Raw genomic sequence first — 24,626 nt, forward strand, 5'->3', positions numbered from 1 at the left:
GGTATTGCGATAGTTTTCGTGAAAATAAATGAAAAATATTTTTGAGTTCGGTTGTGAATCATATTTACTTTATTTTTTTTTTTAATTCTTCCGAAAAACGGATATTTTGGGAAAACATCAATTTTTCAAAGCAAAAGTTTTCTTAGCTCAATCGAAATTTACATTAGGTACAATATTCATTTCAGTTCATTTATTGGTAGTTCGAACTTTCCCAGGTCAGCTAGTATTCGATAAAAAAGGATAGTTTTGCGATTTTTTGATTATTGTATAGAGCTCCATTCAGTACAATCTAGCAGTGTTCTGGTAAACAGTAATTGAACTGATTCCTATTTTTAACCCAAAACTCAACTGATTCCCTCAACGCAATACACCTGCAGGACACAACCACAACTGCCTTGCCTCCACAGCCAAAGGACACAGGTCTGGCGCATGCGCCTCAAATCCCTTCGAAATGTGCCTTACCTCCCACAACAAGAATACACGGAGTGTCAGTAACAAAAACAGAGACGCGAAGGCAAACACCTGTTTGCCAAAGGTCATTCGTCCTACGTTCATATTTACCTCTCTGAAATCCGACCTCTAGTTAGTGTTACTGTTGCTGTTTTTCCTCGCTATCCACCTGCAGAAAGTTGCACACATAAATATTGCACGCTTGCGGTTATTATCGACCGCCAGAGCAGAACGATTATCCTCTCGCCATCCGTAGGCCGTGCTTCCTTATCAATCCTGCTCCATCATCGTCGTTGGTATGTTATCGATTTTTATTAGTAACTCAAGCCAAACTAATACAGCAAGTGCTTTCTACGCTCTAGGTGTGACGGATGGGACGTGCTTTAGTTCCAATTTGTACGTCTGATTAAGTTGAGTGGTACCGAAATGACGTCCGGCCATAAACACCTGTACTCATGTGTGACCTTCATCGTGTTTATGGTGGTAATTAATTTCTACAAGAACAAAATCAATCAAGCCCGCGAAAGGGAGGCTTTTGTGCGTGCCAAGGCCAAAGCTAATGTCGGCGGACAAGTCGGACGGCATGCGTTTCATCAGACTCAGGCGAGAAAACAACATCTGCTCCATTTGGACGAATTCGGTGGAAGAGACGAATCCGACAGTTGGTACGATTTTAGTGGGGAAAGTTCCACCGAAGCTGGTGTTCCCGAGTACGAATCGATCCTGGACCGCATGAGAGAGTACCCGGAGGTGTGCCGTGACATGGAGGTATTTTACTTTTCCAGGGAGAAAACGTTCGAGACGTTTAACAGTAGAAAGCTGCGGGAGAGGAAGCCCGCGGGCTCCCAAATTACCACCGACCACGACTCCAACTCTTCAATGTACGTTTTCTTATCGGTATTGATAATACTGTTGATTGCGGCCGCCGTTGATATTGCCAAACACATTCGTGACATTCCGAGACAAGATAACATCCGTCGTCTGTCGCTTCAGAACTATCAGACGCTGATTCGGGAAAAGCAGAAGCAGTTTCGCCTGATGAAGCAACACTACTCCCAACCGTCAATGAGCTTCGGCGGTTCGTTCGATGATCCAGCAGCAATCGAGTCAGATGTTAAGCGGATATTCGGAACGCCGCCCAAACCGAACCAAACGGCACTGCTGCGACGACAGTCCGTGCCGGCTTTTAGTTGTCGCCCTGCGACTGGCAAGCAGCTGTTCCGGAGACCTTCGGCGGACTCTTTCGCATCGGCTGGTGAAGTTCGTGAGCTGGATAGCAAGGGGATAGCTAAGAATGGTTCTCCGACGGAAATTCGACGGAGAGTGCGGATGATTCATCGACACTGAATTGCTCAACTGTAATCTCTCAGCTGTAATTGGTAACGTTTTGTGATAAGGTACAGGTTAGGGTTCCGGCTTTTGTCGAATGAACATACGAAAGTGTAACTTTGATGTGATTTTCTAAATGATAAACTTCTAGATGTTAGTGTTAGTGTGAGGTCGGAGCAATTTTCTATCGATGGTGTTTTTACAAGTCACGCTTAACTAGTTCGGGTACATGACCAACTCATCCTCTTTTTCTTATTTAACTTGATCAGTAGTGTTCGACATCGGACGAAATAGAGTATGGAATATTCGATTCGAAGGGATAGATCGATTTTGTTTCGGAACTTGGATTTTATTTATATTTTTAATCCCGAATATTATGAAATCTCAAACCGGACAAGTCACAAAACCAGTAAGCAAACCAGGTCAACTGTTGTTAAACCAGATTCCAAAGCTTTTGGTTTGCTGTTCAATTCCCAAGTGACTGTTTTTTGCTATTTGTTTTTTCACTGTGATAAACTATTGAAATGATTGTTCTCATTTGAGAAGATGGAAAGCTTGATAGGACTTAAGGGATTATATACACTAGCACGATGCAAGAAATCGAAACAATTTCTGGTCGTATTTAAATTACCTACATGCTTTCAAGAATATTTCATGAAAATTTCGTAGTAAAACCAGAGTTATGACAATTGTCAGTGCACTAATTCGATCGAATCGAATTTTAAACTAAACTCTTTCGAAAACATATTTCACCAAAGATGGTTCGCGGTATACAATTTCTAAAAATTCGTTTTTCAAAACTAAATGGAGGATAGTATCTTAAATACGACCACCTTTTGACCCAGGACTACGCAAAGTACCTGGTAACCATTTTTTGCTAAGGTCACTAGTTTTTGCTGCAATTTAAGTTTTAAAAAATTAAGATATAAAATTGAAAATTCTTGGAATTTTCTACGCAATACCAAAGAAAGTTATAGGAACCGAGCTTGTGATCCTATGAATTTCACCCAACTCAATTGTATTTCAACCTACCCTTTTGTTAGTTTACTATTGAACCTTTACATTCGCACATTGAGACATGTATTCGAAATATAATAATAAACAAAATTTAGCAAAACACAACAATGATAACAGGGGTCTTCATGTGGAGCTTGAATTCAAATACCCACCCGTAAACTGTGTATCTTCTCCACTAAAAAATAATTTTGTGTCTAGTACAGTACAAGCAACTTCATTCACAAATTTACATTGTTTTAAGGGGTTATATACCTTTTTGGTCGAGAAAAATGAGGGAAGTTTGAATTTATTTTTAAGTGCATAGCACCATTTTTATTGCATCAAAGTGATATTTTTTTGAAAGTACAGTTTAACAACAACAAAAAAATACGTTTGATTTTGAGATATACCAATTATTACTGGAGTAATGGCCGTTTCCCCGAAACGCTTTTTTTTGCAGAGGCTTGCGGTGATCCTGATAGAGACTCAGCGGGTCAACCGAAATCAAAAAACTCATATTATTTCATTAGTTTAGAAGTGTGCCGGGTCCTTGAACGATTGCTTTTATGAGTATTTTGTTTTCAGTGCAAACGGGAACGTTTTTCCCAAAAAATGCACGTTTTGAGCGCTAAAAATTAAATTAAATTTTTTTTTGCGGCAAAATGTAACTGGATGTTTCAAAAAGCGATCGTTCAAGGACCGGCGAATTTAATAACTAAAATTTAGAAAAAAAGATTTTGGAAATCGGTTCAGTAGTTTTCCCGCAATCAGGATCACAATACAAAACAATATCGCACGCTAGCCTGGGAGGCTAATGCGGTCTCGATCAACTAGATTAGTTGAGAGAATACGTTATCGATATTGTTTTTGGCACATTTTGCATGTTATAGGATAAGTACAACGATACACCGTGCCCCAGTGCTGAGTCGAGAAAATTTCCAGCTCAAGATCCTCGACCTGATCGAGAATCGAACCCGATATCACAACCGTGTGGGAGAGCTTACCGACCAACATCGCTAACCACAGAACCACGGGAATCAGGATGACGGCAAAGTCATTTTCCGAAAAACACTATTCCGAGATAATCGCGTGTAAAGTTTCAAGGTTAGCTTATGCGGTCGTGGCGAGGCACGCTGCAAATCGCTGTAACTTTCTTCCTATTGCTCAGATCTTTATGAAAATGTTCTCAAGATGTTGTATTTCAAAATAATGCAATAAAATTTTTTTCGGTTTTTTGAAAACTAAGAAGGTATATAACCCCTTAACAATTATTCTGAACTGCGGGGTACTCCTAACAGGGTGGCAAAGCGAATGTTTAACTACTTCAATTTTGCTCGAAGGCGCTTAGAAGTGCCGTTTGTATTTAACCATCAATTATATATTAGAAGTTTCGATTAATTCGATAGCAGGGGTTCGAATATATTCTGCTTTCTACTTAAATTTATTACGAAAAGCGTTTTGTACTGTACAGAATTCCTATCGCTACCTGACATTACCAATTTAATTTTTTTATTGATCTAGAAATCGATTATATATTATTATATATTATATATATTACAGTTTAGCAATCTTTTTGAAACCGTTTTAAAATTTCTCAAAAACTTTTGCTTTCACCAAACAGTAACACAATATCATAAAGAAAATATTCTGATAGTTTTGTGAAGAACTGCCTATACAGTTGATTTTAGTCAGTTTTGCGGCGACAGACCGATGTCGATTCAGTGCCGAATCCAGTCACTTGATCGGGATTCTTGCAACATATTTGCCCCTGCTAGTTGATTCTCCGCACTTTTAACCGTACCGTTGCCGTGTGTTATCCATTTGGCTACATCTGCTGATTCGTACACCTAGTACACTCAATGGTTTATGCGTATGCCTCACACACCATTTTCCAGTTTACCGGCTAGAATTGAGCGGAAGATCATACGCTCAAAAACAAGAATTCGCCGATGAGCCGCTTTCAGTGTTCATGCTTCAGTATCTTGGACACATACCAGGGATGGTCGGCCAACCTGCCGTACATCTAATTCGTGATCGACGTCAGCCATGTCGATGTTAAGGACCGGGGTAACGAATGTGAAACTCATCGTGACCGCCAACTTATTAAAGGTGGGCAAGGTACCTGGACTGGATGGAGTCTCGAATCTGGCCATTAAAACGGCCGCGGGTTGTTCCGGGCAGTCACGAGGAGGTGCCTGGATGACTATCTGGTGGAAGCGACAGAAATTAGTCCTATTACTGAAGACTGGAAAACCACCAGGAGACCTATTAGCATATAGGCCTATCTGACTACTGGACACAGCGGGTTACCCTCAACAGACTGGTGAAGTGCACGAAAGATGTAAACGGTCTGGCAAGTAATCAGTTCAAACTCCGGAAGAGTAGGTCCACGCTGGATGCTATTTTCTCCGTCATCAGGATGGCCGAGGTAGCACTAGAGTTGGTCTGGTTTCGGGTTCAGTTTTTGAAAGTGTCGGGTACGGGTCGGGTTCAGGTTTCGGGCTCGGGTCGGGCTTGAAAATATCGGGTTTGGGTTTAAAACCCGAAACATCATCATACATCAAGCACAAAAGCCACTTCTCGACGTTAATAACGTATGCGTTAGAAAAATGGACTTTTTTCGGATGGAGGTGAAAAAATAACTAAGACAGACAATTGAGTTTGATGGGAAGGTAATTATATTAGCTTCCTCGCAAAACAATTCTCAGCCCGGCGTCAGAAATCCTCGATGGGACGCAACTTGGGGACGTTGGGCGTGTTCGCCAACTTGGGGACCACATTGATATTCAACCGCTCCATCTCCTCCAACGATCGCTTCGAGTAGTGGACCGACGGCAGATCCGGCCAAAACACCACGTCCTCGGTCTTTTTGTATTTCTTGTTGAACGACGCAACTTCCGGCAGGTACTTCGTACTATAAATTTCCCCGTTCACGGCCAGTCTGCTTCTACCCATGCTGAGCAACCTTAAGCTGGACAGCTAAAGCCCTTGTTCTCCCCGGGACCACCGTTAGGCATTACTTCAGGGAGAGGGCCAGTCGTGCTTTTTCGCACTTACCTCTACGGGTAGCAGAGCAGCCTATACAGGCCAGTTAGTTAACCGCTAACTAACCGGGGCACATCGATGGTTTCCCGTCGATTGGTGCCCTGCAAAATACTAACGATCTGTGATGCGGCCTTGATGACCGCATCCCAGATTTTCCTAATCTCGCACATCTTACGCACAATGTTCTTTGGCGTGGTGTCCGTCCCACTTATTGCCAGCATTTCGTACCTTATCCGCTCGAAACGCGGACATGTGATGAACACATGCTCCGCGTTTTCTTCCGCACCCGTACATGCGGGGCACATAGGGGACTCGTACCCGAACCTATGCAGGTACTGCCTAAAGCAGCCATGGCCTGACAGGATCTGTGTCAGATGGAAGGTTACTTCCCCATGGCATCTAATAATCCAGCATGCTAACTCTGGAACGAGTCGGTGTGTCCATCTACTTTTCGTAGTGTTGGACCACTCCCGCTGCCACCTAGCCATTGATGACTTATGGGGTTGCGTATACCCACAGAACAGATATGCAACTTCGAACAAAACTCTGCAGGAAATCGGTGCCCAAGCTTTCGCATTCATTTTTTGCTGCTCCATCCTACATTGATTTTACAGTGCATCGCTCGTACAGTTCGCTCCAATAGTTTGAACATGTACCAAAAAACTATTTTTTGTTTTGTTTCAATGACCATGCAAAAAGGTGATTTTGAATGGTTGAATCTATCAAAATCAAGTTAAGACAGGACTGCATTCAAGAGATCTTCAAAGTGAAAATTCAGTAACACACAGTTCACAATCGACATCTAGAACAAATTAAACTAAAAATCTTTCAACCATTCAAACATTGTTTAATAAATTTTATTGGATCGTACACTTCGCGACTGGTGAAACTATTTTAACCTGTTAGTTGATTTACTTGAATATTTTCATTGGATTTGGAGACCAAATTTCTCGGCAAACGACAATATTTATTTCTCGTACCGTTTTTTTATACCTAACATTTCAAGTAATGCTTGTCAGACGCGCTATACACAGCACTGCTTACGACATTAGGTACAATGTAAAATAATGATTATCGTTGGTCATATTCAGTTTTCAAGTTGGGCAGCAATGAATGCATTAAAAAAATATGTACATAAAAACCGTTGCACGTATGCGAGTAGTACTGTACGATTATCCTGGAAAGGCACCCTAGCTATACCAGTACCGGGGAGAACAAAGAATTCTTTCGACGAAAAAACGGCGAGAGCGCATACAGTTTTTTGCTTGTTGGTTTTGTATGAGGTCAAGAGAGACCGAAATAATTCTTTACCACGAGCAGGTATGGATGATATAGGCGTAATAAAATTCCGAGTGTAAAATGCGTCCTCTCCACCGCTACATGTCGATACTTAAAATAAAGAGATTTTGTCTCGTTTTTGGTTCTTCAGTTGAACATATGTGGTATACCCCTCGTGTCGCGTTGGTTGAATCGAAGCACTCTACATCCTCTTTGACGATGATGCTGATGGGCATCATGCCAGCCAAGACACAAACCGCCTCGTACGACACTGTTCGGTATGCGCACGCGACCCTTAGGCACATTAGCCTGTACGTACTCTCAAATTTGCCGCGATGGCACGAGGTACTCAATACCTTGGACCACACTGGCCCTACATACCTGAGTATGGACGTAGTCACGCTAGCAAGGACTTGCGCCTGCTGCTACGGACCGCCGAGCTGTTTGCCATCATGCGAGACAGCGCCGCCACAGCCATTGAAGCTTTCTTACAACGTGGCTCCCGAACGTGAGCTTGTCGTCGATCATAACCCCCAGAAGCTTCAGGGAGCTTTTTGAGGCGATAGTGCATGCACCAGCACTGATCGATGCCTCCTGTTCCGACTTTCTGTTATTTACAACAATAACCTTAGTCTTATGGTGCTGGTTTTCCTGGAGTGCATCCAGTCTTCCACTACGCGTATGGATAGCGCGGCCTTTAACTCCACCTCTCTAACTGACTCGCCATAGACCTCAAGAGTTATATCGTCGGCGAAGCTCACAATCACCACCCCTGGAGGGAGTGTTAGTTTCAACACGTCGTCATACATGGCATTCCACAGTACCGGACCCAGGATGGAACCTTGCGGTACACCTGTGGTAACTGGGACGCTTTTCTGACCCTCGTTTGTGTTGTACACAAACTCAGAATCTTGTACAACGGCGTCAGCACTCTGAGGCTCTGTAGCGCTAAGGCTATGGAGTCCCAGCTGGCACTGTTAAACGCGTTCTTCACGTCGAGCGTGACGATCGCGCAATAACGAATGCCGTTCTAGTGACGGAGAGGATTGCATCCACCGTGGTTTTCGAAAACCGAACTGATTGCTTGATAGACCGTTCTCACCTCACCGTTTCACCAGTCTATTGAGGATTACCCTCTCAAGCACCTTGCCCGCCGTGTCCAGCAGGCAGATTGGTCTGTATGCCGATGGCTCACCTGGTGGTTTCCCGACCTTCGGCAACAGCACCAGCCTCTGGCGCTTCCACACGTCCGGGAAGAGGCAGTCGTCAAGGCATTTTTGCATGACCGCCTTGAACAACCCGGGGCCAGTTTGGAACGAAAGAAGAGCAACTTTGACCTTCTTGGGGAACTTGATGGTTTAAAGAAACTTCACCTCGGTGCTCACTTTCTTCGTGGGGGAGGTGAAGTGCGAAGTGCCCTGCTAGTCGTTGCCATCCAGGGTGAGACAGGTCTCGTCGTCCATCACCACCGTCACTTCGTGATTTGCTGGTAAAATCGACTTGACCATCTTATTCAGGCGCTGACGCTACGTCATTGACTGCAGCTCCGAGACTAGTGGACGGGACAGCTGCTTCCTGACATGTATGTCCATGTTCGCCAGGTACTTTTCTACTGTTTAGCCGGTTGCACAGATCTCGTAGACAAGTGCACGCAGCGATATAGCCACATTTCCCTTGGTCTTTCTCTTCAGCATCCTTTGGAGCTTCTTGTTGCTCAGGGTCGTCGGCCGTCCAAAACCGTGCTTTCTTTCAATGCTCTAATTGTTGTCCAATAGTGCCAAGATGTTGTAGATGCCGAAACGAGCGTATTCGGTGTCCAAGACGCGTTCGACGCGACGGGGTACCTTTCTTTGAACGCACACTTCTGAACGAAGTAGCTTCACTGTTTTCGCCATCACGGTTGGAGTTCAACTGATAGAGCTGTCAATTTTTTCTGCTGACTTGTGGGATAATATGATTTCTGCTGCATGTGTAGTTTCGTCAGTGTGTGTAAAGGTAAACCGATTGCGTTAAAAAAATCGTCAATTTTTGTCCATTTTTTTAACGCAAACGTTACTTAACCGTCGTCCCGGGAAGATCAGGGCTTCAGACTGGAGAGGCTTAAGTGGGTTCGGAACAGGCCAAGTAGGTGTCTGGGGGAGTGTAACTCACTCCCTAAGTTTTTCTCAGATGTCTGTGAGCACATTCCCCCGCCACCTTGGAAAAAAAAGCGCCCCATCGAAAACCATATTGGTATCCGTCGACATAGTGTAAAGTGAAGCGGAAGAGAATTTCATATCGTATCACCTTCACAAAAATTCGGTCCTCAAACTGATGTTCCATCTGACGATGGAGTCTCTTTTCAGTGGCTCTAGCTGCTCGATACCTCTCTCCGCTTTGACGCGTGACAGTCGTAGCCAACTCTGACGCGGTTTTTCTCATCCGTCGCTTGCGTCGAGTTAGTGATTCGAATCAATGTCAGGCCTTTCCATTTGAGTGTAACGCAGCAAGCCTCCTCATTTCGGTGCTTTCAGGAATGCTTTCGAGTATTTCGGCGTGCAAAAAAAATGGTACAGATAGCCATGTCTCTGGCTACAGCGAAATTAACAAGCTTCAAACCATTGTCGTTCGTAATAGAGTGAAAGCTTTTACTACCAGTTACGGGGCTCGATGACGACCTTGACGTCGTGTCGTTGTCTAAAAAACGTCTTTTAAAAAGCTCATGGAAGTTCTGTTTCTCGTCATCGGTGCGTACACATTGACTAGGCTGTAATTGACAGTCACTGATCGGCCTCCATCTAATGACACGCTTCCTCTGTTTCCCTACCAGCACGAAACCAATTCCTCTTTCTGCTTCCACGCCACTTAATTCCATAGCGCCTTTCACCTTTATCCTAGCTTAATAAAGTCTTCGGAACAATTGTAGAGCAACATGTCAAAAGGGTCTATCTACTTTCATCGATTTTCTTGATTGAATTTTCAGTTGTTTGACAGTTCTATTTAAAAAGCAAGATTAGATTCTCCGCTATCAAATGGTGTAAAGGACATATCATGAAACGTGTTTAATAAGCCGTGGCGGTTGAAAGAAACCGATCGATCAAAAAATCGATCAAAGCAGAGAGATCCTTTTGACATGTTGCTCTACAATTGTTTGTATGAATTACCCGCATAATCGCAAATTGTCAAAAAGTATGAATAGTTTACTATACTAAAAATAAAAAAAAATAACTTTTATGTGTTAAGAGATAGAAGAATAGTTTATTCAGCAAAGTTGTATAAGATTCAAAAATATGAAACTTTGTTGAACAAATGAAAACCCTATCTTTTTTTTGGTACAAAGTTATAAAGTATATAACATAAAACATACTTAAAAGTTAGTTTTTTGTACTTAACTTTTGTTAGTTGCATCATAGTTAACATCATGATTCTACTTAAAAGTTAAATACAAAAAACTAACTTTTAAGTAACTTTCACAGAAAATACACCGTAACTCTGTACCCAATGAGGATAGGAATTTTATTTGTTCAACAAAGGTTTATATTTTTGCACGTTCTAAAACTTTACCGAATTAACCATTCCTATGTCTTATAACACAAAAAAGTTAGTATGTTGAATATATGAAAACCTACTGTAATATATGCTCACCGTACTCCCATATGGGTGGATTGGGACAAATGGAACCTTAAGGAGATTAAAGTACTTCAGCTTAACTTCAAGGAAAAGTATTGACATCATGATTCCACTTGCCCCTTTTTAACCTATACGTTCTTGAAGTTATCGAAAAAATAAGCTAAAATATGATATAACTTTGTAAGGAAAAGTCCTGAAGATATATGTCCTTTGGCAAAAATGTGTGTTTTGTGTGCCCTAACAATTCCTTCGAACAATACTTTAGTGTAAAATGCAGCTAACAAAAGTTAAGTACAAAAAATTAACTTTTAAGTAGGCTTCATGTAATATACTTTATAACTTTGTACCGAAAGAAGATAGGGGCTTCATATTTTTGAATCTTCTACAACTTTGCTGAATAAACTATTCTTCTATCTCTTAACACATAAAAGTTTTTTTTTTATTTTCAGCATAGTAAACTTTTCATATTTTTTGACAATTAGCGATTATGCACTTTTTGCCTTATTGGACCACTGTGCACTGTAGTAGATGTGGTACTTAAATGAAGTGTCCGTAATAGGATCTTCTACCCTTCTACCCGCATATTCTCCTTTCACAGCTCTCTAGCCGAAATATCTGCGCGTGTCGATTTTAGTAAAGTACTAAGATTCATGCCAGAGACTGTTGTACGCCGCTCCTTATACGGGGACACAGCCGGTACAATGCCCTTCCCAGTCAGCATACGACCGAAGTTTCCATCGCGGTTGGTTACCCGATCTCCATTAAGGTTACTTGTATCCCGGTTGGCACCTTACCATGACATAAACTATGAATTAATAGTTTGCAACGAACGCCACCCGCCATAAGTTTTAAATCACTTCACTTTCACCTTCCAGAAAGTTTAGCATATCCTGGAATAGATCGATATCTCGTGTTTTCGTGATAACCGAGATAAATTTAGTTCAGAATACTCAAAACTACTTACACACTAGGGCCACCTAGTGGATGAATTCCATATGAAACTGTAAAGCAAGGTTATAATAGAACAAATCTGATAAATTCATTTAGTTTTCACTTCCGTGCATACCTAATTTTTTTTCACATTTATTTGAGTGCATACCTAATATAGAAAGACTACTCGCTAGGAATGTTCCGATGTCGATCACTAATTAGCTATAATTAAGATTGAGTTGAAAAGTATGTGGTGCAAACTGCGAACTATTAAAACAAAATCTCAAAATAAACAACTTTAAAAATGGCTGTTCTGACGGTTTGGGTTTGTGTAAGGACAATCATTCATCATTTTTTTAGGTTCAGTAACGTTGTTAATCATCACTGTTGGAGTTCGATTATTTTTAGAAATAGATCAAGTTTTTAATTCAACTATCAATCAAAGAGGGGTAAAAACGTATGTTATTTCACAAGGTTGTTGCATTTCAATCATTTATTAGCTACAGACAAAAGTAGCTATTTTCTGAGGCTGATGAAGGGTTTCACCTAATTGGCAAAAATAGATTTTAGAGAAAACTTAAAATGGGGCTCCGACAAAAAAAAAAACAAAGTTAAATTTATAATTTATACAGTATCAACAATGCATAAAAACAATTTCCTTTTTTTTCTTTTTATGTTGAACTTTGGGGTTCTCTTCATGACTACAAAGGGAAAAGTTTTCGCTGAATAGAAAGAAATCATCAATCTGTCGTTGAATATATGAAAGAAGAGACATTTCACTTAAGCTGTTAATGAATGAGTTTAGATTGAGCTTTAGTAGTTAGGTCAAATACTTCGGAGTCATTATGGATTAAAACTTACGATAAAGTTGTCATATCAGAAGAGAGACAAAATCTCATTTTACTCTAGAAAAAAATCTCACGAAAATATGAAAATTTATCTTTTCTTGCGTTGAACCGACAACGAATACAACATCAATAGTGATATATTCGCCAGAAACTATAAAATGGGGTAGAAACATTTTGGCATACACAAAAAAAAAACTGAGGCCACGCTTTTACTTGCTTGCTGAATTATGTGAACTGCTTTAGTTTCCGTAAAATGGAGTGTGTAAAGTTAAAATTATACTAAAATTTATGGACCCTATTACAGAAGGCTATTCGAATCGACTCGCCCATGTATTTCAAATGAATCTTGATATTTCTGAGAAAGATGCTACTTGGGATCTACAATAGTCATCTTAAAGACATTTCTACATTTCTACAATTTTCCATCGCTTCCATAACTCTTGCTATCATAAGATAGATCGAGAGTGAGAAATTTTTCTAAAGTTTTGTTCACTAAATAAGGTATTAAAAGAACTCTAAATATGGAATATTCAACTGAATTTTTAAACATAAAAAAAAAACTTTACTATAAAAAAGATATATACGAACATGAAAAATCATCCTGTGTAATTTCACATATCAAAGAGGACATTTTTTCAACTAGTGATAAGAATAAACCACAAATCCTCCTGCTAGTACAATCATGAGTAAATCATCATCTCTTTATTATGCTCTTTAGACATAAGCTCTTGGAAAATAAATAAATGTGTTAGCGATAAGTGAGGCAAACGTATCAGACGGTAATTCATACCAATAAAAATGAATGAGTGCACTTTATTACTAAAATAAATCATCGAAAGCAAAAAAAAAGAAAATACTGACACTACATATCACCCGCAACTCTAATCCGGCACCTTCCACTGCAGCTTTTTGCCCGTCTCGTACAAATTAGACAACGCCATGCTGAACTCGTCCTTGGCGTTCAGCTTCAGGTAGTGCTTGTACAGCAGTAGGGCCGTTCGGGCATCCTCGACGGAGTCGTGCGTCTCCGATTGGATTTTGATGCCCAAAAATTGCCAGGCTAGAAAGCGCAGCGATACCATCCGATGGTGGGGCAAATGAAACAGATAAACCGTGTCGACGATCTGTTCCGGTGGAACGATGATATTAATCACACGAAAGTCGTTCTTGAGACCATGGCCGACGAATATCACCCCACTGTCTACCAGGTAGCGTAGCTTCTGGTATGAATTTTTCAACGTTGTCAGCCGCTTGCTGCTGAAGTTGGCATCCAAATCGCCCGGTTTGATGCCGGAAAATTTGGTCAGATAGTCCACAACCTGCTCCTGCGTGGAAATGTAATCGTCTACGAAGGGAACGCCTTCATCCGCACCCTGACCCCGGATGCACGTGATCCGAGCGACGCTCATGTGGCTCGGTTTAACGGTCGACATCTTGCCGTCCGAGCGAATTTCGCTCTCCTCCGGATTCAGCGTAACAAATTCGGCATCCATCGCAACCAAATCACCCGAACGGAAGATTTCCTTAGAATCTAACGGTTTGAAGTTTTTATCACCCGCCGTGGCACTGCCAGCGTTCGCCTGTCTAAACAGATCGTTAGTGAACGGTTTGACGTATTGCGTCAGACATTCCTTATCGTCGCCTTGCTCGTCCCGTAGGCCGGTACTGGTGTAGAACAGTACGCAGGGCACCTTCCAGTCTAGTGTGAACCAAACCGCTTCCTGTACCGATACCGGCGAAATGCTAAAATCGTTGAAGATGTACCAGCTTCCATCGGCGAAACTGGCGCTGCCGGTAGCCGACGTACGGTCTTTCTTCAGATCGTGGTAGCTTTTCGGTACGTGCACCAGAGCCACCAGGTTCCTTTGGGCTCCGTCGTTGATGTAGCAAACGGCTGCTGACAGACGGTAATTCTTGGACTTGCGGAACAACTTGTCTGCAAGGAAAAAATATTGAGGTAACTCTGTTCACATATTTTTGATAGATTTTTTGAGACTGTCTAAGAATTAGCTCACCCTGTTTCAAGCTTTCTTGATAGTCCGTGCCATCAAAACAGCTAGAAGCACTCTTCAGTGAGCCGATCTCCAGATTCTCCTTCTCATCCATTGTCATACGGAAGCTCAGCGGGAACCAGGACTTCTGCTGGCCTTGGTTACTCATGCCTGCACCAACCGTTGGTGTAGGTTTCCTGAAAACAAAACTTTATTTCAGAAACAAATAACCTCCTGAATAAAAATCCTTACCTGGGATGAGAGAAGTGGCAATCCACCCGAGAGCAGTGCATTCCGTAGCGACACATTTTCCCATTACCCGTGCTACTTTTCTGCGCGTCACCATCAGACGCAGCCGTACCGGACATAACCTGCGTGACGAAGGGTCGACTCATCTGTTTCTTCAGATAATCCAGCTCTTTGTCCGTCTCCAGCCCACAGTTGATCGAAAGGATCTCCGGTAGATCGGTGACGCGACTCTTCTGGTTGGTGGGCGTGAATTTATTGCACTTTTCGCACCACGCCGGTGTCGTTTTTTCCACCGAAAGGGAATTCTTCAGAATAGACGCAAACGTTCCGTCGATGTTGATGCGGTTGCTATTGTTCGCGGTTGACGAAGGGTACAGCAGGTTGCACACCAGTAGGATGTTCTTCTTGACACGCTGGGTGTTGCACTTGAGGCAACGTTGGGTGGTTTTTTGCTGAGTACCAAACATGCGACTAATTTCCGTTTCGTCTTTGTTCTTGCCGCTAGTGGTAGTAGCGGCAGTGCTGGTCGGACGTGCCTCACCCGCTGTGTCCGGATGGTGCTCACAATCTGTATTGATAACAAGATCGTAGTCAGAATCGAGAAAACTTTGAAAAGAAAATAAACGTGACTTACCGTTGCTGGCGACCAGAAATTGAAACTTCTCATTATTCGAATCATACTGCTGCACTTCACTGTCCAAGCTCTCCTGATGATCATCCGGTCGTTGCACATGCGTTTCCGCCCTGTGAATAAAAGGCCGCTGCCCAGCCGAGAGTTGCATTCTCCGAGCGGCCGCCGAAAGAGACGCGTCCTGCTGGGCGATGCGATTTTCGTTCTTCTTCGACGCTTCCAGCAGCTCGTAGTGCATTTGATGCAGTATAAAGCGGTTCCAGTTTTGAATTAGGCTGATGAGATTAATGTTGGTGTTGTTGCTGCTCCGCTGGTCGGACGACAAAATCAATCCAAGGGCGGCTGCCTCCGGAACTGTACGAAACGAACGCAAAAAATTGCTTGCCTGACAGGGTTGATTTGATGTTCCAACATCTAACATGTGGAACAGAAAGCCAAGCTCGCAAGCCAGGCAAAACTCCTTGGAGCAACAGTGCGACAATATAGCTTTCCGCAAGGGATTGATAAAATACAGCGTCTGGAGCATTGCATTGCAGTATGCATTCGGGAGGTTGGCCTCCAGGCCAACGAAGCCGGTTTGGTTGTACTGCTCGAAGTCGAAATCCTGACAACCAAGCTTGCTATATTTGACCTCAACTCGACGGTAGCGACGGGGAACCAGTTTCATGCCCTGCTCGGTGGTACCTTTCTGCACGTTGCCCAAAGCCGGTGCAGAACTCTGACTTGAGGTTGAATTTTTCTCCATTATGTAGGGAATTTGATTTCGGAGCGATGTTTTCGGATTTGGAGCGTAACCAATCGGGCCCTGCATTTTCATGGTAGCCGTAATTTCCGGAGTGATTGGTTTCGGCTTGAGATACTCGTAGGTATTCATAAACTGTGGCCAGTCGCTTAACCAACGAGTTCCGGTTGTAAGATGGGGCAGCAAAATCGACGAGAGAGGAAAGTTCTTATCGGTTATGGAAACCATTGGCAAAGGTTCTACCGTATCGGCAAATTCCGTCTCTCGAGAGAACGGATTGAACTGCAGCGTTGGAGTGTTGATTTTCACTGCGGCAACTAAATTTATGTGTCCGGATTGATCGCCAAAGGCCATCGCCTGGCTGGATGAGCTGATATCGAACGTCAAACACTGCGAGCCGGTTGTGTTAATCTGGAACATACAAACTCGAGGCTCGCTGAGTTCTACCGTGTCCACCAGCTGAAGCTGCCCAAGTGGGGAGACAACGGCCAATCTGGAACAGTGAGAAGGGAGAAATCTCAACAGTTGTGGCTCTACCAGAACCTGAATTGGCGATACCAAGCGCAGCATTCTCATATCGTAAACCATCAAAAAACGATCGATCGCTAAGTTCCCTTGTCTGCCGCTAAACCCACAAGAAATCAAATAATTACCCTGCAGGTCAAAGTCAGACAAGCTACCGGGGTGCGTCATCAGCTCATGCTCAACCGACAAAGAATTCGGGTCTCGTAAGGTAATTTTCCCATACGCATCTCCTTCACACAAATATCGCGAGTGACTTCTCAAAATCGCGCACCCATTTTGGCCTGCCGGAACAAAACCCGCCTCGCTATAGGTGGCTAAATCAAAATCAATCAGCTCGCTCTGATGTCCTCCTATTAGCATCCGGCCAGGTTGGTACTCAATCATACACAGCATGTCAACCATTTTCTCTGACCGGTAGGTAAACTTCGGTATTCCACGTCGAATCTGATGTCTCAGTGTCGTACTGGTCAGCGCCAAGATGCCGGAATCGATCGTATGAATCTGTCGGATCAGCTCATTAGCGTGCACTTGGAAGCTAGTATACTTCTGCATCGAACCCCCATAGTAGGACGTCACATGTCCGCCCTGATTCCCCATCCACACCAGCTCCTCTCGGGTATCAAACGCAACGGTAGACACTCCGAAGCGATCCCCTCCGTCCGCCAGTATGGTACCGTGTTCCATCAGTTCCGGCTCGCCAAATCCAATGTTAAAGGTGCTGTAATCAATCTCCGGGTAGTCCCCCGCTGGAGGACCATTGTCGTACACTGCAACGTAGGGAAAAATCGTGTTTATTTAAAAAAAAAACAAACCTAGGCAAAAAACAAACTTGAACACGCACTGGTAAGAGTGATGATGTCCTCGGCCCGATTGCCCGGATCGCCGCTCATGTACACGTAATCCATTTTGGCCACGTTGGGTTAGGAAACCTTTTCCCCACCGGACATTGGCACAAGGGGCGCGATTTTTTGCACTTTTACTGGAGCGAAACCGAAACTTTAACTTTCCGAACTGCGAGTAGAATCGATTACGATTTTTTGAATGAAATTTTTTGACAGCTCGTACGATGACGTTTCCGTTTGCGCATAGCGTTTTTCATTCAGCCGAACATTGCCGAAGCTGCGGCAATGTTCGGCTTGGCCGGAGGGTAAACAAACCGTCGTCGTTTGTTCGGCGACGGTCAGCTGTTTTGGTTTTGGGGTGCTATTTCATTACACGGGGTTTTATGTTGCAGGATGAGGCTGCCGGTAAACGTGTGTTAGTGATGAGGTGCGTTTAGTGCAACAGTAAATTCATGTTTGATTTCTTTTGGTTGGAACCAGATGAATTCAGTCGAATAAAATATCTTGTTCACATCTTATATCAAAAGTTTTTATCAAATAGTTCGTTATGACTAGCTATGAGTTGTTGTTTTCTCTTCTCATTCTAAAAATTCTAAAGTTTTTTTATTTTCATCTATAACTTATTTTTGTTAAAAACCCTTGGTGAACTTTCGTTCAAAATTCTGTATTTGTTCATTATCATGCATTATTATTTTCGACATAACTGCTTCATTAATATTATGTAATTGTGAAAAGGCCCCGATTTAATTTGTCAATTAAATTTTTAGTCATTTATTCCTGTGTCATTTAAAAAATAATGAAAAATCTTCACCATAAATTGGTCAACTTGCATGAGACTTTTGCATGAGGAAAAGTTTGTTGCAATAAGTTTTTTGTAAACATATCAATTATTTGCTATTAGAATTTACATAAAATTGATGTCTTAGAGAAAAATATGCTGTTAAAAATTGTAGCCGAAACTGTAACTGTAATGTAATTAATCCTCTAGTGCCCAAGTAAATTTTCAGACAGACTTCAAAAAAAAAAAACACTATAAATTATTATAAACATTTTTTAAGTATTGATTGAAACTTTTTTTATTGGTTGGCTGAACTGCTGGATAATGCATACCATCGGGGCCAAGTGCGCCCACTGGAATAAAATAGACCCCACATGTGGTCCTCATCCTCTTATCCAGCCACTCCTCTCCCGACCTCCACGCTGTGCCAGCTGGGATACGAGCAACGAAGGGACGATTGGGTAACCAACCCCGGTGGGGACTTGGTCGTATGCTGACAGGGAAGGAGGGCTCTTTTGAGTTTCCGAGCGTATGTTCCCCATGTTAGGAGTGGCACGAAACGGCGTCTGTACTCCAGTTTAGGGGCGGCCGATTACCGTCCTCGTGCCAACGTGGGACTCTAAACAGTGTTGTGCATGATGGTCCTCCGGCGGGTGGTGCGCAGGCCCTAAAAGCCGCCACCGTAAAACACTCACAAGTAATGAACGAGGAACAAAGGAATTCGGACTGGAACAATCGGCACAGACCCATGGAAACTCGGGACGTGGAACTGCCGGTCTCTCAATTTCCAAGGGAGCACACGAGTGCTTTCCGAAGTATTGTTTCGTTGGGATCATCACCGCCTAATTTAATTTCTGTTGAATTATCGACGTTTATCGGTGAGAAATAAATTAAAAGCCACAAATTTCCGGACGTTTCGACTTACTTATTTATTTTTTCAGTCATCTTCAGCGGATTTTACAAATACATAAAATTACAAAACCTTACTAACATTTTTCAAGCAACACTTACTTGCTAGACTAAAAAACTATACCGGCGTACTGTTTCACTTCTATCGATCTGTCTATTTCTCTTGTTTCTGTTGTTGTTTGCTGTTGATCTTTAGCTTTTCAAACAACCCGTTGTAAGCCGATCTGAATTTGATCGAATCACGCTGTAGGTTGAATGTGTTTCCCTCACCTTTAATTTTTATGTAAAAATCATTTTTTTTTTGTTATGTTGTTTTTTAAGAATTATAGTCAAGATATCTACCTTCTGAGTCTTCAGGCATCCATTCGGTAGTTACCTTGCCGTTTTTAGACACCATAGTCAGGCGGGAGAACGGCAAGGTAACTACCGAATGGATGCCTAAAGACTCAGAAGGTAGATATCTTGACTAAAATTCTGTAAGCCCCATGAGTCACAAAAAAATACAGCTATAGCACTTATTGATAGAGCTTTAAAACTAAGTCAGCCAGAATACAGACCAACAAGCTTAGAAACAGTTAGGTATATTCTCGGTAATAATAATTTCCCAAAGGTTTTGATTAACAGATTAATACAAGAACGAACATCAAAACTTTACAATACGACCACAAGCAAGACGACACTTAGCCCTAAGTTTATTTCAACACCATACATACCAGGCTTAGGAGAAAAACTGAGTAAATATTTAAGACAATTCAACATTGTATTAGCTTTCAAACCAACTGACAAAATTTAGGATATAATCTTCTCGAAATTGAAAGACAAAATTGAAAAACATCGAAAAACTAATGTGGTTTACGAAATACCATGCGGTGTTTGCACTGATAAATCATATATTGGCCAAACTAGTCAATTTTTAAAGAAACGAATAGATCAACATAAAAATGATGTCAAGTCAAAAAGCATAGGTAACACGGGACTAGTACAACACACAATAAATGAGGGACATATTTTCGATTTTGAAAAAACAAGAATACTTGACGAGATAACTAAAACTGACACACGTCTCATAGCAGAAACTTTTTACATAAAAATTAAAGGTGAGGAAAACACATTCAACCTACAGCGTGATTCGATCAAATTCAGATCGGCTTACAACGGGTTGTTTGAAAAGCTAAAGATCAACAGTAAACAACAACAGAAACAATAAGATCTGTCAGTAATAGAAGGTAAAAGGAGAGAAATAGACAGATCGATAGAAGTGAAACAGTACGCCGGTATAGTTTATTAGTCTAGCAAGGCAAGTAAGTGTTGTTTGAAAAATGTTAGTAAGGTTTTGTAATTTTATGTATTTGTAGAATCCGCTGAAGATGACTGAAATTTGTGGCTCCGGAAATTTGTGGCTTTTAATTTATTTCTCACCGATAAACGTCGATAATTCAACAGAAATTTCCGAAGTATTGAAATCCCGCAGATTCGACGTCGTAGCGCTGCAGGAGGTGGGCTGCAAGGGCTCAAAGGTACGTACGTACGTTTATTTCAACACCATACATACCAGGCTTAGGAGAAAAACTGAGTAAATATTTAAGACAATTCAACATTGTATTAGCTTTCAAACCAACTGACAAAATTTAGGATATAATCTTCTCGAAATTGAAAGACAAAATTGAAAAACATCGAAAAACTAATGTGGTTTACGAAATACCATGCGGTGTTTGCACTGATAAATCATATATTGGCCAAACTAGTCAATTTTTAAAGAAACGAATAGATCAACATAAAAATGATGTCAAGTCAAAAAGCATAGGTAACACGGGACTAGTACAACACACAATAAATGAGGGACATATTTTCGATTTTGAAAAAACAAGAATACTTGACGAGATAACTAAAACTGACACACGTCTCATAGCAGAAACTTTTTACATAAAAATTAAAGGTGAGGAAAACACATTCAACCTACAGCGTGATTCGATCAAATTCAGATCGGCTTACAACGGGTTGTTTGAAAAGCTAAAGATCAACAGTAAACAACAACAGAAACAATAAGATCTGTCAGTAATAGAAGGTAAAAGGAGAGAAATAGACAGATCGATAGAAGTGAAACAGTACGCCGGTATAGTTTATTAGTCTAGCAAGGCAAGTAAGTGTTGTTTGAAAAATGTTAGTAAGGTTTTGTAATTTTATGTATTTGTAGAATCCGCTGAAGATGACTGAAATTTGTGGCTCCGGAAATTTGTGGCTTTTAATTTATTTCTCACCGATAAACGTCGATAATTCAACAGAAATTTCCGAAGTATTGAAATCCCGCAGATTCGACGTCGTAGCGCTGCAGGAGGTGGGCTGCAAGGGCTCAAAGGTACGTACGTTCCGGGATAGTCATGCCATCTACCTGAGCTGCGGCAACACGCATGAACTGGGGACAGCTTTCATAGTGATGGGCGAGATGCGGCAACGGGTGATTGGGTGGTGGCCAATCAGCCCTCGAATGTGCAGCTTGAGAATCAAGGGCGTTTCTTCAACATCAGCATCATAAACGTGCACAGCCCTCACCTCGGAAGTACCGAAGACGACAAAGGTGAATTCTACGCGCAGTTGGAGCGTGAGTACGACCGCTGCCCAAAACATGATATTAAGATCGTCATTAGGGATTTTAACGGTCAGGTCGGCCAGGAGGAGGACTACAATTGGAAGGTTTAGCGCGCACCAGCTGACCAACGAAATGGGCCTAAGACTCATCGACTTTGCCGCCTCCAAGAACATGGCCGTGCGTAGTACCTACTTCCAGCACAACCTCCTACACAAGTACACCTGGAGGTCACCAAATCAGACAGAAACACAGATCGACCACGTTCTGATTGACTGTCGGCACTTCTCATACATCATCGCATCAGATCCTATAGGAGCGCTAACGTCGACTCGGACTACTACCTGGTGATGGTTTAGCTGCACTCAAAACTCTCCATTGTTGACAACATTCGGTACCGACGCCCGCCTCGGTTAGATCTCGCTTGACTGAAACAGCCTAACGTCGCAGAAAACTACGCGTATTCGCTCGAAGCTGCGCTGCCGGAAAAGGACCAGCTGGAGGAAGCTCTCTAGAGGACTGTTGGAACACCATCAGAACAGCCACCAACAGCGTAGCGGAGAACGTCATCGGGCATGTGGGACGAACCCAACGAAAAGAGTGGTTTGACGACGAATGGAATGGAGGAGGGTAATGGATGAGGAGAACGCTGCGCGGGCGGCGAAGATACGCAGTCCCACTCGTCAGAACTTTGAAAGACATAGGCAGAAGAAGATGCAGCGAACCCAAATCTTCCGGGAGAAAAAGCGCCCCCGGAAGGAGGAGGAGTTTGCAGAGCTGGAACAGCTGCATCATTCTCAGGAAACGCGAAAGTTTTATCATAAGCTCAACGCATCCTGCAGAGGCTTTGTGATGGTAGTATTCTGACGAACGATCGTGAGGTGACCGAAAGGTGGAAGCAGCACTTCGACGAACACTATCGACCGAAAAGAGCTATGGAAGGTCATGGACAAAAACGGCTTTCCGGGGAAGCTGATTAGACTAATAAAAGCCACGGTGGATGGGATGCAGTGCTGTGTGCGAATTTCGGGTGGATTGTCGGGTCCATTTGAATCATGCAGGGGGCTTCGACAGGATGATGGTCTCTCCTGCCTGCTATTCAATACTGCGCTACAGGGTGTAATAAATCTAGCGGCCATCAACACGCGGGGTTCGATTTTTAACAAGTCCAGTCAATTCGTTAGCTTTGCTGATGACTTGGACATTGTCGGCAGAACAACTGCGGCGGTGGCAGAACAGTACACCAGACTAGAACGCGAAGCAGCGAGGATTGGGTTGCAGATAAATACGTCTAAAACGAAGTATATGCTAGCCGGCGGAACCGAAGCCGACCGACATCGTTTAGGCAGTAGCATTACGATCGACGGCGATGAGTTCGAGGTAGTCGACGAGTTTGTCTATCTTGGCTCACTGGTAACCGAGGACAATGATACCAGCCGTGAGATCCGGAGGCGTATTATCAGCGGAAGTCGTGCCAATGGGCTCCACAAGCAATTGCGGTCGAACAGACTAAGCCCCCGTACGGATTGTAACCTGAGTGTAAGACCGGTGCTCTACAGGCATGAAAAAATACTCCAGGAGGACCTGCGAGTGCTCGGAGTTTTCGAACGACGGGTACTGAGGACGATCTTTGGCGGCGTGCAGGAGAACGGAATATAGAGGCGACGATGAACCATGAGCTCGCGCAACTCTACACACTTAACTGTATAATGTTTTCTCGGTAAAGTAAAATACCGAACTACTTGTAAACATTTTCGTTTGTTCCGTAACAAAATTACTGAGAAATCGGAAACCGAATGTGTTTACCGGAATACCGTAATTTTTTTTGCCGAAAAAATCCGTAAAACAGCAAATTTCCGAGTTCAGTAAACTAAAATACCGAATCTCGGAAGCTTGACATCATTTAACCGAGATCTCGTTGAACCAAAACAGCTCTTACCGAGATTCCGAAAAATAGAACTGTCAAAATAACGAAAGCTTCACTATCAGTTTTGTTCGTGCTTCGGTATAGATGTAAAAGGAACAGGTTTCGCGGTTAATCATCATTCCGGGAAAATCTTTAATATTCAGATTAATCTAAAATGTTGAGTAAGTATACAATATTATTTCTCAGATCTTTTTTGTGTTTATGCGAATATAATACAATTAATTCTTTCCTTACTCAATTTTGCAGGTTAACGATTGCTTCGCAGGATGGAAGTTGCAGTGATGGATGTTATTTTATTTCCAGGAAGCAACACAACTCTCCTGTTTCTACCAATGCTGTGATAAGTTGAATCATTTGATAAAATAATTAATAAAATTATACGGATAATTAACCGTTTTCATCATTTCCTGGATTTATCTGAGAAATCGCAAAATGCGTACTTCAGTAAATCTCACCGAAATTTTCGTAATAATTGGACAGTTGAAATTTCCGAGTCCCGGTAAAATATTACCGAGAATCTCGTTAAAGTTTGACAAGTTGTCAATTGTTGATTTTACAGAATCTCGGTATTTTGATGAATTACCGAGATCTTAGCTGTTGAAATCTCGGTTATTCATTTTACCGTACTCGGTGATATTATCTAAGTGTGTATGTCATGACGAAATGCCAAATAAATAAAATAATGAAGCTTTTTAGAAGTCCAACTGAAGACCGTCTAAAGGCTGCACTGGGCACTAGAGGGTTAATGTTCATGTAATTGAAAGCTTTAGATAATTTCTGAGGTTTACAAGAAGCATTTACTACATTTTTGACATATATTTGAAAGAAACTGAAACAATTGATGTCAAATTGATGGATTTACATTGATAAACATAGCTAAAAATGGTACAACTATGTGCAATGAGAGCAATTTGTAAAGTTTTTTATGTTATTTTTTACGGGTACGCTACGCTGAGATACGTA

General features: G+C 42.2%; 2 protein-coding genes across 3 annotated transcripts; one reads left to right on the top strand and one right to left on the bottom strand.

Annotated features, from left to right (window-relative positions):
• Positions 1 to 469: 469 nt before the first annotated feature.
• LOC129725915 (uncharacterized) lies at positions 470 to 13,314 on the top strand. Its single transcript, XM_055682348.1, has 2 exons — positions 470 to 746; positions 813 to 13,314. Exon 2 carries the CDS (start codon positions 877 to 879, stop codon positions 1,795 to 1,797), a length of 921 nt encoding a protein of 306 aa, XP_055538323.1. The 5' UTR covers positions 470 to 746; positions 813 to 876; the 3' UTR covers positions 1,798 to 13,314.
• LOC129725914 (PAN2-PAN3 deadenylation complex catalytic subunit PAN2) lies at positions 12,771 to 17,757 on the bottom strand. 2 transcript variants are annotated; one of them, XM_055682346.1, is made up of 5 exons: positions 17,465 to 17,748; positions 15,360 to 17,390; positions 14,729 to 15,293; positions 14,501 to 14,673; positions 12,771 to 14,421 (listed from the first exon to the last, which is right to left on the bottom strand). In XM_055682346.1, exons 1-5 carry the CDS (start codon positions 17,526 to 17,528, stop codon positions 13,367 to 13,369), a joined length of 3,888 nt encoding a protein of 1,295 aa, XP_055538321.1. In that variant the 5' UTR covers positions 17,529 to 17,748; the 3' UTR covers positions 12,771 to 13,366. The 2 variants fall into 2 exon arrangements, with proteins under 2 accessions (XP_055538321.1, XP_055538320.1); XM_055682345.1 differs by having other exon boundaries at positions 14,729 to 17,390; positions 17,465 to 17,757.
• Between the last annotated feature and the right edge of the window lie 6,869 nt (positions 17,758 to 24,626).

The sequence above is a fragment of the Wyeomyia smithii genome, chromosome 2, assembly GCF_029784165.1.
Source record: "Wyeomyia smithii strain HCP4-BCI-WySm-NY-G18 chromosome 2, ASM2978416v1, whole genome shotgun sequence".
NCBI lineage: Eukaryota > Metazoa > Arthropoda > Insecta > Diptera > Culicidae > Wyeomyia > Wyeomyia smithii.

Bases quoted from the DNA above. Each gene is read 5' to 3' on its own strand.
- LOC129725915 (XM_055682348.1), top strand. From the start codon at position 877: ATGACGTCCGGCCATAAACACCTGTACTCATGTGTGACCTTCATCGTG.
- LOC129725914 (XM_055682345.1), bottom strand. From the start codon at position 17,528: ATGGATTACGTGTACATGAGCGGCGATCCGGGCAATCGGGCCGAGGAC. The intron at 17,391-17,464 runs GTGCGTGTTCAA...CCTACGTTGCAG, and splicing joins GGACATCATCACTCTTACCA to TGTACGACAATGGTCCTCCA. The intron at 14,422-14,500 runs GTGAGCTAATTC...TTTTCCTTGCAG, and splicing joins TCAAGAAAGCTTGAAACAGG to ACAAGTTGTTCCGCAAGTCC.